Consider the following 17,366-nt stretch of genomic DNA (forward strand, 5'->3'; position numbering starts at 1 on the left):
ACTACTTACCCACCCCGCGCAACCTACTATATACTGCTGCCTCTTCCGAATGACTTGCCTCTGGGTCTGGCTCTGGTCAGCTGTTCGACTGTCATCATGGTGGCATGCGTTTACGGCGAATTGCCCTGTGGAAAGTTCTGGTCTGGTTTCTCGCCACTTTGAGCTCACATGGACATGTGATTTGAGTCGAGTGGCTGGTTGTAGACTAAGGTACTTATTTATGGCTGGTATGTCGTATGTCTTGATGATAGTGATCTTGTAGGTGATTGTAGTGTGTTGAGTCTGTAGCACGGAAGAGATATATATGACTTGCCATCTCCAGCCACATAAGTCCAGCAATCAGTAGATTCAGGCTATATATATGATGTTTGGAACACAAAGTTAATCCTCGCTATGCAACGTGAAGTTAGCTCAAATAGAGCAACAGAAGGGACGGCTTAACCACAGGATCGGTGCTTTGCTTGCGTTATTCGATGAACACTCCATTTGAAATTGAGCGGAAGAGAGAGCATCGATCGTCTTAAGGGCATGTATACCACAATACTAGAACGAAAGGTAGTTGGCTCTCGCCTATCTATTTCACGAAGCCAGTTACTCGATTCTGGCGACTTTACGAGGAGTTGAGCGCTGCCACGCCCAATCATGGGTTCTGGACATTTGTAAACAGTATTAAGGTGGTCTGAAGGCATCGATTTTGCATCTCGGTCTTCCAGATGTCGCCCTTCGATGAAGCTGTATGTATTATTTGGAAATGAGAATAACCGTAGTATCATCAAGGTGTCCAGCACCATTTTCATACCGAACCAGTATGAGATAACCACGCCCTGCAATGCACTTTACTCATCCATCTGCCACTGGTAATCCAACGCTTCCAGTCTCCCCTTCTTATTCCTCGCTGCAAACCATTCCTTCTCGAACCCATTCCCCCGATCCACCCCATCCCACCGATGTCCCGGACGGATGCCATACCGGTTCGGCTGAAAAGCCCCCTTATACAGCGGCTTCCCCGTCACACTCGCGCCGGGCCCTTTCGTCTTGGTCAAAAACCCAGCCGCAGGATCATTCCACCGCGGCTGCGCCTTCAGCTCCTCATTCAGGGCATCGTCCTCGATCGTCCGCGCAAGCGGCATCGCGCGAGCCTCCTGTACCTGCTGCCTGCGCGCCTCCCGCTCCGCCCGCTGCACATCGCCCATCAGCGCCTCCTTAGCCGCCTCCTCCTTCTCGCGCTTCTCCTGCTCCGCCCGCCGCGCCTCCGCCCGCTTCAGGGCAACGTTGATGATCCGCCCAGACGCATCTCGGTAGATCGTCTCCTGCGCCTCCGCCGGCCGCTCTCGATGCCGCGCCGCCTCGGCCTTCTTCCGTCGTTCCTGCGCAGCCACCATCGCCGCCGTCTGTTCCGCCGTCTGCAGTCCCGCCCGAGCACCGGACTCCATCCGCATCTCTCCTCCGTCGTCGGCCTCAGCATCGTCCACAACAGCAGGGGCCTCGTCGTCGCCTTCCGCTCCTTCCCCACGGCGGGCTGCGCTTTCCGCCGCCGCGGAGGCTAAGATCGCGTCTGCGGCGTCCCGCTCGTCATTCGTGGGACCACCCAGCGTCTTCCAATTCGACTTTTTCGCGCGGCGGAACTCCGCACTCCGGACGGAGGTAACTAAACTCGGACCCTCGTCATCCTCGTTGCCAAAATTCGTCGCCGACGTCCGTAGATCGGGCGGGTCGTCGTCGGCGATAATGAGGCCGTCTGCGGCGGTGTCGACGGTTTTAGTCTTCTTGCGTTTCTTTTTGGGGCGTTCCGTGGCTGGATCGGCTGTTAGGTAGTTTTTGGCCAGGTATTCCGCTAGTGATGAGGAGGGCATGGTGTTGGGTCTGGGGGGTTCCAAATTGGGGTTGGAGGTTTGGCTTGAGCTTGAGCTCGAGTTTGGGCTGGGCTTTTGCTGCGCGATCTTGCTATCGCGCTGATAACCGGGGATTTAGTTTTGCCGGTGCTCGTATCCGTATCCGTATAGCGTATCTGTCCCTGCGTCATACAACAACATCATCAAGCAAGGATAATGATTGTGATGATCAAGTAGATAATGAACTAGAATTATCTCTCAAATTTGAAGAGGGAAAGCATTAAGATGCCCCGCTCCGACGAGGCAGAATGGTGGTTCAACGCTGTCTACGAAGCCGTTCAATCCATCCCCTATGGCAAAGTGACCTCCTACGGGCATATCGCCCTTCTACTCGGCGAACGTATGTAGACCTCCCTTCACATTTTCCCTTTTCCTTTCTCGTCTGCCACACCGTAGGTTTGAAGCAGCTAATCGATGTAATAGCTAAACGACCCCGCCAGGTCGGCGTCTGTCTCAAACACCTCCCGACAGATACATCGCACCACTTCCACTCAGGCAATGTGCCCTGGCAGCGGGTGGTTAATTCCAAAGGGATGATTTCTCATCGGTATGTTGATGAGATGCGTTTCAGAATCCCATGATGCTGATTTCCGCAGGGGGCCCGGAAGTGCTGAGCGGCAGGCCGAGGCGCTGCGCCAGGAAGGTGTCGAGGTTGATGCCGACAACATGGGTGAATTCTACGTAGATTTGGCGCGATATGGCTGGTTTCCGGAACGTTTGCCTGGGGAAGAATCCGACGATAGTGAAGATGAAGACGAAGCCGAATAGGGGGAGAAAGCGATCGTTCTACGGTCTCAACTCTTTATGTTGCACTTGGTTTGTCTAGAGGTCTAGGCGTGTATCTCATCTCATTCATTCGTATCCACAGACCCTTCAAGAAGTCTGCTCAATATCAACCAGAAATTTGTACCTCCGCTCCACAATCGTACTCTGCAGCTGGCTTTGACGAACACAGACTCCATATAGCCCCTATCGGACGTGTGTCACAGCATTGGTAGAAGGCTACCGTGCCAAAGAACGGGAGAGTCGTAAATCTTTCGGGCATTGGATCTAATGAAGAAGACAGTCTTGGAGGGGCCGTGCGAGACCAACTCTGAGCAGGGTTGGAAGTATAAGACAAGAGGTGATCAGGCTCTATGATAGTAGAGAACGGGCAGTGAGGGTGAACGAGCCCCACACTTGTTGAGAGAAGCACATGGTCATCATGCAACAAGGAAAATATATCATAACACCCCGTCCACTGCCAAAACAGAACCAAATGGTAATCGACGGGGATCCACACAGAAGACGAAAAGGAATAAATAGGTAAGAGATTGTCACTGACTCATATCTGATGTGCTTTTCGCGTTGTTTGACTCATCGCTTCTTGACTTCCGAGGCCCATCCATCGATCCCTTCGCCCCTACTACCAGGTGGTATGCCTAGGTCAATACCCTTCATCCCGGGAGTGTCGCTCAGCCATTCATGAGCAGCCATACCACCGGCATTGGCACGTTTCTCGGGTGGCAGTTCCAGCATCGGTAGCAGGAATTCGCTGATGCGCATACTCTCTTCGACCGAGAAATGATACTTCTCTCGTAGGACGTCGGGCAAAGCCCAGTGGCGTAACCGGTGGATATTCCGAAGTTCTCCTTTGCGGTTGAAAATCTCTTGCGACCACTTTCCGGAGAGACACAGTGATTTGGGGAAAGGACCGAGTAACTCAATGATTTGTGCAATGTGATCGTCGTCTTTGCCGTACTTCGTTCCCGACTGGGGGTCGAAAAGGTAGTCGCCCGTAATGAGCTCGAATACCTACCGGAATTGTCAGTTGATCGCTTTGGCTACAACGAAGAAGAATGTGATTTCCAGACTGACCATGCAAGCCATACTCCAGATATCTGTGCTCGCACCCCACTTCGACCCCAAGATGACCTCTGGCGAGCGGTACTGTCGTGTCTGAATATCGTTGGTGAAATGGTGACCGACCCAGCACGCGTTCCCCAGGTCGGCAATCTTCACTGAGATGATGTCACACGGAGGCTCCTCACTTTCTTCTTTGGAGGATTGCTTGTCAAGCGAGATCCCCGAAACCTCTCTCTCCAGCAGATCACTAACTCCACGTCAGTGCACCAGACCTTCGACATATGGACCGGAATCAGTTTCCAACATACGTAGTCTTCTCCCTCTCTTTCTGCTTTTCGTCCGCCTTTATACCTAATAACTCCTTCATCGACGCGCCTTCTTGTGTAGATGTGTCTGCAGATTGTCAGCGGGCGTGGCTTGAGATGCCACGGGACGATTTTGTTTAAAACGTACTGGATGATTCAATAACCTGGTTGAGACTGCTGTGTGAGTTGGAAGAGCTGTGCTTGAAATCATGATGGCTGAAACTTGTGTTGAGTGGACTGGGCAACGGCTGACTCCCAGTTATGAGGGTCCTCCTTCGTCGCCGGCCGCTGCGGCTATCATCTTTATTCTCCTTCTTCGCTTCCTCCTTGACATATGTCTGCACAATTTGTTCCACATCGCCAATCTCAATCAGAACGTTCTCCGGCTTCAAGTCTGTATGGATGATGCCGCATTCCCGGTGCAGATAATCTAAGCCCAGCAACACCTGTTTCGTTATTTGCTTTACCAGCGGCATGGGAATACCCCGATGGTTCCAGCGCTTAATCAGGCCAAGCAAATTTTCCCCCAGCACCTCAAACACCATGCATACATGGACACCATTTGGACCCTTGTGTTCAAATGAATCAAGCAGACTGACAACATGTTTCCGGCCGGGATGGGAGGGCTTCGCTTGAACGATCTTATTCAACAATTTAATCTCATCGATAGCGGTTTCGGTGTAATGCGCGGCGGAGCGAACAACTTTGAGCGCAACGTGTTTTCCGGTGGTGGTATCGCGGGACAGCCAGACGGTGGAAAAATGACCCCAACCCAATTTGCGCACGACGACATACCGTCCATTATTGTATGTTTCGCCCACGGTGACTGGGTGATAGCCACCCTTGCAGTAGTCCTCCGAGTCTTCCTCTTCAGCAGTGGTTTCGAGTTCTTCTGCGGACGATGACGAGGCCGACCGCGACGGCGGGATATCGTATGCGGACTTGACGGGAACACTGCCACTCATGTTGGTTAGGGAAAAAAGATCAAATAGCGCTATGATACGGGAGAACGGGTATAAGAGCGGAGAGAAAAGAGGGCAAAGAAGTAAAATATTTGTATCGTCAAAAAGAACACCAAAGCGATAATGCTAAAGAAAAGCAAGAGCGAAGCATACCCCTCAGTAGTTGTGGCAGATGGATCCATGGCAGGTGAGGCGGCGTCGTTGGTAACGATCGGCTTCAGATCGGTTCCTTTTCTTTTCTTCCTACCGCCATTGCCATTTGCAGCATTCGCAGCGACGCTTGCCATCTGTTTTCCCTTGTTGATGACCGCCTTGGTTATATCTACCCCGTCCATCGTTTGTATATCGGAGGATCGATGCGGGTTGAGGAAGGTTAAAATCGAGAGGATCTGGAGAAGGAGGGGTACAAGGTGTTGGGCCGGAGAAGGCGAAGCTGAGTCCAGCCAAGCTCGGTGTGTCTGGCGGCGGAGGGGTGGATTGTGCGATTCTATGAGGGGTTGGTTCAGCGCCCGCGACCGCAACCCAATATGACGGAGGAGATCAGTGGGATGAGGCAGTAGTATTGGGGAAATATAGATGGTTAGACAATGGAAGAAGGAGCAGAGTAAAATGTAAATCGGTCGAGATATTCGAAAATAAACGGAATATTCTCAAGGTAGAAGGATGTGCGTAAATGACGCAAACGATAAGGCCGAACACATATATAGAGGGGGGGCTGCGGGCAATTATGGTAATAGTAACGTTTCACGATCTAAGATCCGATCGACTTCCTAGCGTTGTCGATTCAAATACTCAGCGAATTGGAACGAATCAAACAGCAGAAAAGGAAGAGTTGCAACAATCTGGTGGTATGGTAGATGGAAATGCAGACGACAGGAATGTCCGCAAGCAGCAGCCGGTTTCTCTTCGGGCGATGTTGACAAGCCAAGCCAGCAACAACAATAAACTTAACGGATGTGGCAAATCGGGACTGGGGCTTGAAGGATACTAGTTTCCTACCCTTCAAAGGTCAGGCCTGGCCAGTGGGGGATCAATCATCGCTTGGAAGATAAAACTCGACTCGTGCATTGATGATTTAGGACTACAGGCTTTTACGAGGTACCTGGGAGACAAAGGGGACTGAGGAACAGGAACATGACGGATGAGGGAACCGTCTCAATGATGACGATCGAACAGATTCATCCTTTCCCTTGATTCTTCTGTTTGATGGCCCTTGGGCCCGAAGCTGACTGGCCCAGTGCTGACCATTTGATGATGGATATCCACTTGCGTATGCACGGTGTTTCCCCGGATCCATCATGGTCGTTCCCTTACAAGCCTTCTACTGCTTTAAAAAGAGTACCCCGATAGCGCCTACCCAACTGGGTTCAACAATGTCATTATGATTAGTTGGCCAATTGATTCGTCCAGTAATGAAAAGGGATGTGGTCCTCTAGGAAGATTCCATAAAAGGATAGCATCGACGGATAAGCCTGGACTTCAAAATATCGCTTGATGAACCCTCTTAACGCACCTAGTGATGGATGCACTTCTGCATGATCATTCTTAGGAGATGTCTGATCACACCAGCGATCATCAACATGAACCACATCCATTCAGCTGAAGTCCAGAAAATGACGTAATGAGAGTTGAACAAGTAAGGCTTCATACCCCTGCCTTTGTAACAACGCTATCAAGTCCTTAAACGCTAGTTTTGATTGATGACTTGGTACATGAGCGTACATATGCAGGGCCATGAACATGCACGTAGTTCCGTTTGCAAGCTGGTTCCCATTGATAGTATGGTTTATCGTTCAAGCGCTTCCAGCTTCCCAATTGCTCGATTCCCTGTAAAATTGGTTTAACATCCCTGCATCGCTTGTGCTATTGCAAACGTGGATGTGCTGCTGTGTTGACGTAAATTGCTGTAGACCAAATCCATGAAGGCCTCAGGCACCCGAATCGGAAGATATTGAGTGGGAACAGCTCAAACTCGGAAGACTCTTAAGATACACAGAATATAGTAATAGGCCATTCATTATTCTTGTTCAAGGATGGGAGACCTGGATGGACAGATATTCTCGATGAATCTTTGACCGAGTCGTCCGTCCGGTCATGTTAACTCTTTAACAATCGACTCAAAAGAGTCTCGACTTTGTCTAAAAGCGGCAACGTCACCTTCTCCACACCAACATCTGGTAAGCTGACACCTTGACCAGGGAAACAGTCGTACCCTCATTCATCCACCTGTAGATAGCATCCACAGCACCGCCTGAGGTCTGCAAGGGCTTCACAAGCATGTCTTCTCCATATGATCGCCGACCGTTACCGGACTATCTCTTCTCCTCGCCTTTAACTGCGCTGCTTTATCCCCTCCATCATCTCCTCCTCCGACTGCGCGGCCCTCCACGCATACCCTCGCCCGACGCCCACCCCATCCGCGTTGTCTGCATCTCCGACACTCACACCCTAGAATGGGACGACATCCCGGACGGCGATCTGCTCATCCATGCAGGCGACCTCTGCAATGACGGAAGCGTCCGCGAGATCCAAGCCGCAGTCGACTGGCTCCAGACGCTGCCTCACCCCCACAAAGTAGTCATCTGCGGCAACCACGACAGCTACTTCGACATACGCTCCAGACGAGACGAGGACCGCGACGTTTCCTCCTCGTCCTTCGCAGCCGTCTCCTCCTCCACCGCCTCCATTCGCTCCATCGACGACGACCCAGACGGCCTCAACCGCATCAACTGGGGCGACATCCACTACCTCCAACACTCCTCTATCACCCTCTCCTTCCCTCCGCCGTCCCCAGACCACTCCGCAGCCCGCCCGCGCTCCCTAACCATCTACGGCGCCCCCCAAATCCCCGCCATCGTCCCCCTCACCTCCGAGCACGCCTTCACCTACCACGCACAACACGATGCCTGGTCCGGGACCATCCCCCCAGACACTGACATTCTAATCACACACACCCCGCCACAGGCTCACCTGGACTTATCCCCCGTCTACTCCACAGGCTGTCCGTTCCTGCTCGCCGAGACGTGGCGCGTGCGGCCCGCGCTGCACGTCTTCGGGCACGTCCATGAAGCATACGGCAGCGAGCCGGTCTACTGGGACGAGGCGCAGAGGGCGTGGGAGCGACTGTGTGCAACGCGGCGGCCCCGTGCCAGATACGGTCGTCTGATGTCCCTCTTTGGGTTCCTGCGAGACTTGTTTGATGTTCACGGTTGGCTGGATGCGGCGCGGGTCGTCGCGTATGGTGTGACTGGGGTTGTTTGGGCGAAGGTCTGGGGTGGTGAGAATCGGGGCTGTGGGTGGATGGTGAACGCCGCTTGTATGTATAGGAATACGGGGCGGTTGGGGAATAAACCGCAGGTTGTGGTGCTGTAGGGTTAAGGTTAGTAACCTCGGATGAAGTCTGTAAATAGCTTGGTTGCTCTAATGGCTGGATGCGTGCTGCAGGGCCTCTATCGTCATCTGCTTGTATATATTCTTACAGTTCTGTTGTAGCGAAGGAACAACTGAGCTGTATAGAAGGGGACGAAATAAGTACGCAAGCTGTGCATTCGTTGATATCGTGTCTATTTGATGACCAGACAATATATACATCCACTTCCTAAATGTACACTCGCTCCAGGCAGACATGAAACATGACCAATCAAGTCCTAACTAAATGGGTATAAGATGAGAGATAGGCGTCTCGAAACTACAGCTTAGATTTCTCGCTGAAACGCGGAGCCTGGAGCGGATCGTAGGCACCAAGGGTCAATGTGTCGGACGGCACCGGAGCATGGTGGCCGCCGGTTAGACCGCGGACGTCGATCAGGCTAGGGTTCAGCTCCTCGATCTTCCTGGCGCCGATCAAGCGCATGTTCATCTCCATTTCGTCCTTGAGGAGCTGCATGGCACGCTCCACGCCCGGCTGGCCGTACGTGGACATGGCAAAGAGGAAGGGACGTCCGATACCGACGCCCTTGGCACCGAGGCACAGAGCTTTCAGAATATCGGTGGCACGACGGACACCGCCATCGATGTAGACCTCGATCTTGTTCTCCCAACCACGCTCGCGGAGGGCAGGCATAACCTCGGCCAGGACTTCGATGGCCGACCGGGCGAACTCGAGCTGGCGACCGCCGTGGTTGGAGAGGACAACGCCCTCCACGCCCACTTCGACTGCGCGCAGGACATCCTCCACGCATTGTACCCCCTTGAGGATGATGGGCATCTTGGTAATGGACTTGAACCAGGGGATATCCTTCCAGGAAAGGGAAGGATCGATAAAAGATGAGATGGCTCGAGCGGCTCCCTGAGAGCGGTCGACTTCGTCCCCGCCACTAGCTTGGACACTGGCACCAACATCGGAGAACTTGGACCGCATGTCCTTCTCACGACGGCCGAGCTGCGGCGCATCGACCGTGATGAAAAGACCTTTGCAGCCGCGTGCCTCGGCGTGCTGAATAATACGCTTGGTGATGTTGCGGTCCTTATTCACGTAGAGTTGCAGCCATTGTACCTGATCTCCTTGCTTCGCATCCACAATCTCGTCAAAAGAGCAAGAGGCCAGCGTGGGAATCATCTGGATGACGTTGTGCTTGTGAGCCGCACGAGTTAAGACAACTTCTCCCTCCGGGTTGCCAAGTTTTCCAAGTGCAGTCGCTGTTACATAGAAGGGCGCAGAGACCTTGGTACCCAGCATTGTCGTGCTGAAGTCGACGTTCTCTACGTTGACTAGTACTCGTGGACGGAACCAGATCTTGTGGAACGCATTGTGGTTCTCGCGCATAGTCTAGATGAAGTTAGCGAGACACTCGGGTATAGTTGCCACCCCGTCAATCCACGTACAATCTCATCATCCGCACCACTCGAGTAGTAAGCCCACGCAGTCTTCTTCATCACGCTGCGTGCGACGGTTTCAAAGTCCATCAAGTTATAACAAGCCTGCAGCGGAGGCATCCGCTTGATCCGCTCCTGGCGTTCGGTTTCTTCGGGGTCATGAGCCTTCTCTTCTTGTTCAACGGTTGCCATATCCACTTCGCCGAGATGTTTCGATCGGTCAAGGTATTTGTCCAATGTGTCGGGAGGGTGGATGGGGTCGAACTCGTCAGTCGCATCTTTTCCGGCATATTTCAGGATGATCTTCTGGCCACCTGGGTGTTCTGCTCATTGTGAGCGTGCTATCAGAATAGCTAAGTTATACAGAAACAGTACCTGGCAAAAATTCTGTAACATCGTACGCCTTCCCATGCACGATAACCCAGCAGGAGCCCTTGGAATTGTGTTTGGCGACCTCAGCGCCAGTGAGCTTGCCTTGTCTCATCGTGACGATTATTCTTTGATAGATGGAAGGAATCAAGGACGAAAGAAAATAATTAAGGAGAAGGTCCGGGGATAATATAGGCTAGCTTTTATGTGAATTGGAGGCAATTGTTGATGGTCGCTCTGAAGCCCGAACGAGTCCCACCTTTGAAGACCGTGTGGTGGCCCTGGTCGAAAGAATGAGGTCCAAAAGCAAGGAGACGCTAGTAAAATAATTACGTCTGTGAAGGGCTGGAGCACCTCGGTATAATCGACAGCGAATTAGGACAGATTTAGCAGGAATCCGAGGCCAATCGTTGGTCGAGAAATGGTGATGGGACAGCTGTCTGACTGGCTGAAGACCAGCGATCTTCGGTCCTGGGGAAGCCCAGCTGTGGTTGCGGGGAGAGATATTCGGGCGATGTTGCTTTCTCGGCCGACTCTTATCTTCATTGCACTGGATCACAGCACATAGTGGAAGGCAATTCGCCCGAGAGGAGTATGGGGTTCGGGCGATTCAGAATTAAGACCCCGTTTCCCTTTCTAGAGAGGTTACACAACTATATCGAATTGTTGGGCTTCATAAGTCATAACATTATGGACGCCCTCCTGGTCGATCACGCCCATGTCGTGCTTTAATGGTCACGTGATACAAAGGACTGAAGTTGTGTCGAGCTGATTAACAAACCAGACCGACGAGGGAACAATAAGATGTTCTTTGTCTCATGGAAACACAGAGGAGTTTATCGGGCTCTTTTTTGCGGAATTGAGCAGGCTAAAATAGCCAACCACTATTGAGAAAGTCAACCAGCTAAGCTCCATTCAAGTCAGGATTCACACCTGATTGCCACTGATGTGCAGAGTATGCACAGGCAACTGGCACAATAAGGTTACAAGTATCCTCGGAATAGGCGCTGCTTATAACATGGTACTCTCTGCAAAGTAGACAAGATATTCTGTAAGGATAGTGATGCTCATATTGGTTTCAGGCTCACCCAAGTCATGTTTCATGGTAAGTTATTTATTAACCTATCTCGGCTGCTTTATCCGTCGGGTAATTTCACAAGGCACGGGCAAGCCTATCGGTGGTTTCGGAGCCGACTATGCCGAAGTGAAGGTCATCCCTTTCCAGCGGGTGGGCAAGCTTGACTGTACAAGAAAACACGATTATAACCTCATTCAAGCCGGTAGTTCCGGCGATCAGTATAATACCTGATGAAGTGGAGGCAATAGTATAAATTCGAGGTCTCCTCCATCAGCTTTTGCTGCTTCCCTGAGTTCTTTCGACCCTCTTGCTTAGAGAATGTCCGATGTATACATACTCCAGTTAGTGTAGTAAACTTTATTATGTGCATAACCATACCCCATATGCGGTGCTGACAAGCATAACTCAACTACTCGTCTCACTCGCCATCTCAACGTCTCAATTTCATACGATTTTTGTTTCGTTACTTTTTCCTTTCAAGGTATTGTCGGTGGGCACTGAGCAAGACATGATAGCCATTGTTACTGGATGCCCATCCCATCGCCGAGAGGCTTTCTCAGACGCGATCGGCTGCTTTTAAATTTCTCGCACTCTTTCCGTGACACATTCCCGAGTCTTAAGAGCCAAACCCGACGGTAAACGGTCGGCCTTGACTGATCAAGCCGAATTAATGACTAACAATCGGGCCGTCCGTTGTGTACCTGACAAAGATCATCTGTTGATACCTTCCTAGCTCGGGTTGGTGTTGGCTACAGACCCAGAATTGTCCCAAGGAAAGCTGCATTCATCAAGCGTTTCTGTAGATAGCTTGCGCCAACACATTTGTTTCCGATTCACATGAATGCACAGAAGTAATAGGTAGCTATCTATGCTAGAGCATTCCCACGTATGCATTTGGCTGGAGGTGTGGGGGTATCCCGGTCGTATTTTTGATATCACTGTCATCTCACCACATCACATCTCATCGTATGGATATATTGAGATATGAAACCGATATATCTACCTACACGGACATTAAGCGAGTCTGTCCAATAAGTCTGGTGGGTTTTCCTTTCTCCAATGGGGTTACTGGGCCTGTACCTCGGACTTGCCTTACTTATCTAAGGTAGGGCAAATCACCACTAGTGTACCTACTGCGTAGTCGGTAGCCCTACACAAACTGAGATTGTGCCACTTACGTAGCTGGTCGAGTTACTTGTACACCATGCCAAGTCGGCAAATGTAACCTTTCTACCATCTTGCACATGGTATGACGCCACTGGGGAATGTCCGAGCAGGAACAACAATTCCGTTGGACGTCGTGCTTAAATAAGTTTCAGGCAAAACCGTGTATGCGGTGAGGATGTTTATGATGAATACTTTTTGGTTCAGACAGCCACTCCCGATCTCTGTATTAATTCAAAATTTTCGAGCGCCTCCACATGGTACCTCTTGGCGCAAACTGTCATTGCATGAATTACTGCGCGCCGAGTACGCTTGTCCGACTCTTGGTTCGACTAAGATAAACGATTTTCGAGCTTTATATTTTCTTGTTCGCGCTTGGCGCTTGGCGCTTGTGAAGAAGAGTTTTCTTAAACTCTCGCGTTGACGTAGTTATGATGATAATATCTCCCTGCGCTCTTGGATTGCCACTCAGCGCGAAGAAGATGGCGCACGGGTGTTGACATAGGAGGCTGCCTTGGGGGAGCGGAAACTTGCGTCGATCATGATTCAGAGAGGTTATTGACTGTTGCATCTGAAGTATGCACTAAAGAACCGTTTTCGACTTAGTTGACTCTAACCTCATGTACCAGAGATGGGCCGGACAGAGACCGGAAAGCGCTACGATTGGGTCAGGACAGACGATGACATGGCATCGATATGGAGTCGAATAATGCTGTAGCCTCAGGCGAAGGCGGATATTGAGGGGAGTAATTAAATGAGCCATACAGACTCATGTAATGGTTTGGTTATTCATATTTAGTATTATGAAAGCGATTATTCAGACATTGAAGAGGAGGACTGGGTAAAGTGGAGAGAAGGCCTTATGGTCGCATGCGTCCCCTGCTTCAGAGACATCGTCGTCGAATCACAATCGGACTTCACCCACCACGACCCGTTGGACACAGTTATTAGGAAGGTCGTTGTTGGGTCCAAATGTCCAAATGCATTGTTTTTATTCAATGAAGGTGTGTGTCCACATTGCAGGTTACCGACACTAGTGGTCGGAAGATGGTCACTTCCCGTTGAGTATGGGCCGACATTGGCTGCAGCGGGATGACGGGATGGCGTACAATGATCCATCGCTCTGACGATAGTACGGAGTTGTAGAAGTAGTATGTACTATGTGCAGATGAAAGACGCCTAGCAATGGAATGAGGCTTATTACATATGGGTTGCCAAATATAATCAACCACCTTGGCTCCCTTCGTCGTTAATTCGACTGTGGTTCATGCGGATTACCTCATCAGGCACGTAAAAACCCCATGGGATCTCCCACTCGTGTTTGGTTTCCTGATTGAATACCGAACACGAAAAATAGTAAGTCAAACCTATCCTCGCCCCAAGTCTGATTTGTCCATCTCGATTCTAACTGGAAGTCCAGTCAGCGGACATACGTATTTCCTTATGCGAACTATGAATGGGAGGAGCGGACAGGAGTAGGATGTGGAGACACGGAAGTGTCCTTGGTGGAGGACGTCTTGCACCAGAGATTTCGCTTACGAAGAGGAAGAAAGAGTGGTGGTCTGGTCACTGGTAACTGCTGGTCGCAGAATGGTGGTACATAGTAGCAAGTACCGAAGATGCGGCGCCAAATGACGATGCCCAGCGCTTCAGTCGAACCCTCTTTTCGTGTCTGAGGCTTCAATCTGTTTTGTCGTTGCTCTTGTCCGTTTCTATATGGGTGCTCCTTCTGATGGAGCCCGTGATGTCATTTTTGGCGCTCATCTTGGATCCACTGTGGGTCGTGGGCTGCACCCAAAAAAATGCTTATCCTGCGAATATTGATGCGTTCGGTCCCTTGCTCCACAAAACGACGGTTCCACCGACTATGAGTTGGTAGGTTGGTGGAGCATGTATCGATTCGGGGGAATGAAGAGTGACCGTCGGCCTGTGTACCTGGTGGCCACAGCTGTCTGTCTGTTGACTCCTGGAGAAGTAGAAATATCCCCTTTTCCCCCGACTTCTCTGCGTCCTGTCAGTTGCCTTTCGTTGTTTTTTAAAGCTATCTTTCTTTTTCCTTTCGTTCTCTTCTAGAGAAGAGACGCATTGGGCACGACAGCACCTAGAATCTTGTTTGTCTATTCGCCCTGGAGGTCCCCCTTTACCACTGTACAAACGTATTCCTCTAACCCGCCTGTCGAACGTTCTTCTGTCCTCTCATCATGGCGCCCTCATATGCTGGCATGTCGGGCAGGCCACTGTCGCTGACTGTATCGACGGTTGCCACGATGGGTTTCCTACTCTTTGGATATGACCGTAAGTCGCTTCCTCTACTGATATATCCTTGCGAGATGAACCAAGCTAATACAAGCGACAGAGGGTGTCATGTCTGGTATCATCAGTGACAATGCTTTTGCTAAGGTCTTTACTGCTACCAAAGATGATGCCACTATGCAAGCTCTTGTGACTGCTGTGTACGAGCTTGGTTAGTATTCTTGGTTCCCGCTCTTTCGTTCGCAACTGCTCCTAACTCTGTCAAATTGCAGGTTGCTTGGCGGGTGCCATTTTCGCCCTTCTTTTCGGTGATCGCACTGGTCGCCGCTGGATGATCTTCTCCGGTGCTATTGTTATGATTGTCGGTGTCATCATCCAGGTTACTTCATTTGTTGGACACATCCCTCTTCTGCAGTTCTTTATTGGCCGTGTCATCACTGGTATCGGAAACGGAATGAACACTTCTACCATTCCTACGTACCAGGCCGAGTGCTCTAAGACAAGCAACCGTGGACTCTTGATCTGTATCGAAGGCGGTGTGATCGCCATTGGTACCGCCATTGCATACTGGATTGATTTCGGCGCTCACTATGGCCCCGATGATCTTGTCTGGCGTTTCCCTATTGCATTCCAGATCTTCTTTGGTCTCATCATCATCATCGGAATGTTCTTCCTTCCCGACTCCCCTCGCTACCTTATCTCCAAGGATCGCATCCAAGAGGGAGAGTACGTCCTTGCTGCTCTGGCAGGCTGCGAGGTCCACGATCATGAAACCCAGATTCAGAAACAATTGGTGATTGACTCCATCAGAGCGTGAGTGTTCCCTTTCATAGCATCTGCGGTATTTGTGCTGTGTGGCAATTCGACTAACATTGCTACAGTTCTGGTTCCGGTCAGAAGACCAGATTCAGAGATCTTCTCACTGGCGGCCGTACCCAACATTTCCGCCGTATGCTCGTCGGCTCCTCTTCTCAGATCTTCCAGCAGCTCGGCGGTTGCAACGCTGTGATCTACTATCTCCCTGTCTTGTTGAAGGAGTCTCTGCACCAGAGCAATGACATGGCCCTGCTGATTGGAGGCATTAACATGATTGTGTACTCCATCTTCGCAACCTTTTCGTGGTTCTTCATTGAGAAGATTGGTCGTCGCAAGCTTTTCCTGGGAGGCTCATTCCTTCAGACCATCTCCATGGTTATCACATTCGCTTGCTTGATTCCCGGCGATGAGCAGACTTCCAAGGGCGCTGTTTTCGGTCTTTTCCTGTACATGGCTGCCTTCGGTGCTGCGTGGCTGCCTCTGCCCTGGCTGTATCCCGCTGAGTTGTCTCCCATAAAGACCAGAGCCAAGGCCAACGCAGTTTCAACTTGCAGCAACTGGCTCTTTAACTTCACTGTTGTCATGATCACTCCTGTCATGGTTGCGCACATTGGTTGGGGTACCTACCTGTTCTTTGCTGCGCTGAACGCCTCGTTCATTCCCGTTATCTGGTTTTTCTACCCGGAGACCGCCAATCGCAGCCTGGAGGAGATCGATTTGATCTTCGCCAAGGGCTATGTCGAGAACATTAGCTATGTCAAAGCTGCGAAGGAGCTTCCCAAACTCAGTGACGACGAGATTGAGGCCAAGGCCGCCGAGTATGCTTCCGCTTCCGGTGACTCTCTTGACGAAATTGAGAAGGCTCACGCTGAGCATAACGCCGCCCAACGACTGGAGACTACCCAGTAAGAGCCAGTCTCGTCATATTCATGATATTATAGATGAAGACAAAAGCTTATGGATACACTGATGAAACACAATGCCGTCTCATGGGTCTCTTTCTGATTTCTCTTGTCGTTTCTATGGCTGAGCTGGAGCTCCGGCCTCGTTGACTGAAGATGAACGAGTTTGAAACTCGTCAAGGATGTGGTAGCTGTTCAGTCTGGTTGTTGGGTTCTTGGTCTATCTTGATTTTTTGCTAGTGATTGCGCGACTACCCCTTTGCAGTCTCATCCAAGAGACATTTGTTTTAAAGGTTATGACCTGTTGAGGCATTTCTTTGTTTGTGTAGATGGTTGTGGCAGGGATATGATACCAATAGAGTTATGATAGACATGGAATACACACGGGATCTTTACTTCTCGTTTTTGTCGTTACTTCATCTTGTAGCCTAAGCTGCCATGCTGGATGGCATATAATAATAGTCCGAAATATAGTAGTGAATGATCAGGCATATTAGAGCGGTAATATATAATAACAATTCGTAGGGAAAATAGCTAGCCCTGTTGAGTCACATTCTTCAGTCAGATGCTCAGCCTGGAAGTCATTCCCGCTAAGAGTCATAGAGGAAGGAGTGTTGCCTTCTGATGGATCAATAAATTTCGTCTTATTGATATTATATTATTATTATTTGAGTTGCTCCAGGAATATAAATCAAGATTCAGAGTATGGTCAAGAATGTAAGGAGTTAAATGAGTCGACCTGTTAAATCATCACCTCATCCATGGTCGCCTCATCGATCTGAGACACAACAAAGAACTGATTCTCAACCTTGGTTGTAAGGACATCTCTATCAGGGACATTAAATGGGATAAATATTCACTGAAAGTGATCAGCTGCTTCAGTTCCGAGCATGTGTCTTGGCTCAGCCTCTGACTAGAATATCTTGAATGTTATTTATGAATAGCCTTGTTTTCATCTTTCTCGT

At 50.4% G+C, this 17,366-nt stretch overlaps 6 protein-coding genes across 6 annotated transcripts; 3 read left to right on the plus strand and 3 right to left on the minus strand.

Annotated features, from left to right (window-relative positions):
• Positions 1-836: 836 nt before the first annotated feature.
• Positions 837-1,853, minus strand: cwc26 (putative cell cycle control protein (Cwf26); the record flags this gene model as incomplete). Its single annotated transcript, XM_043296251.1, has 1 exon — positions 837-1,853. The coding sequence occupies one exon, from the start codon at positions 1,851-1,853 to the stop codon at positions 837-839; it is 1,017 nt and encodes a 338-aa protein (XP_043152186.1).
• A 264-nt stretch (positions 1,854-2,117) lies between these two features.
• Aud_002252 (MGMT family protein) lies at positions 2,118-2,660 on the plus strand (the record flags this gene model as incomplete). The annotated part of the gene is made up of 3 exons (XM_043296252.1): positions 2,118-2,232; positions 2,316-2,439; positions 2,489-2,660. 3 exons carry the CDS (start codon positions 2,118-2,120, stop codon positions 2,658-2,660), a joined length of 411 nt encoding a protein of 136 aa, XP_043152187.1.
• A 588-nt stretch (positions 2,661-3,248) lies between these two features.
• Aud_002253 (serine/threonine-protein kinase) lies at positions 3,249-5,339 on the minus strand (the record flags this gene model as incomplete). Its single annotated transcript, XM_043296253.1, has 5 exons — positions 3,249-3,686; positions 3,750-3,984; positions 4,046-4,130; positions 4,191-5,002; positions 5,158-5,339. The coding sequence occupies 5 exons, from the start codon at positions 5,337-5,339 to the stop codon at positions 3,249-3,251; spliced, it is 1,752 nt and encodes a 583-aa protein (XP_043152188.1).
• A 1,942-nt stretch (positions 5,340-7,281) lies between these two features.
• Aud_002254 (metallophosphatase domain-containing protein) lies at positions 7,282-8,376 on the plus strand (the record flags this gene model as incomplete). Its single annotated transcript, XM_043296254.1, has 1 exon — positions 7,282-8,376. The coding sequence occupies one exon, from the start codon at positions 7,282-7,284 to the stop codon at positions 8,374-8,376; it is 1,095 nt and encodes a 364-aa protein (XP_043152189.1).
• A 316-nt stretch (positions 8,377-8,692) lies between these two features.
• On the minus strand, positions 8,693-10,303 carry Aud_002255 (L-lactate dehydrogenase (cytochrome); the record flags this gene model as incomplete). The annotated part of the gene is made up of 3 exons (XM_043296255.1): positions 8,693-9,772; positions 9,829-10,142; positions 10,195-10,303. 3 exons carry the CDS (start codon positions 10,301-10,303, stop codon positions 8,693-8,695), a joined length of 1,503 nt encoding a protein of 500 aa, XP_043152190.1.
• A 4,328-nt stretch (positions 10,304-14,631) lies between these two features.
• Positions 14,632-16,408, plus strand: Aud_002256 (putative MFS monosaccharide transporter; the record flags this gene model as incomplete). Its single annotated transcript, XM_043296256.1, has 4 exons — positions 14,632-14,725; positions 14,787-14,894; positions 14,956-15,496; positions 15,565-16,408. The coding sequence occupies 4 exons, from the start codon at positions 14,632-14,634 to the stop codon at positions 16,406-16,408; spliced, it is 1,587 nt and encodes a 528-aa protein (XP_043152191.1).
• Between the last annotated feature and the right edge of the window lie 958 nt (positions 16,409-17,366).

Source organism: Aspergillus udagawae, assembly GCF_001078395.1.
Source record: "Aspergillus udagawae IFM 46973 DNA, scaffold_11, whole genome shotgun sequence".
NCBI classification, from domain to species: Eukaryota; Fungi; Ascomycota; class Eurotiomycetes; order Eurotiales; family Aspergillaceae; genus Aspergillus; species Aspergillus udagawae.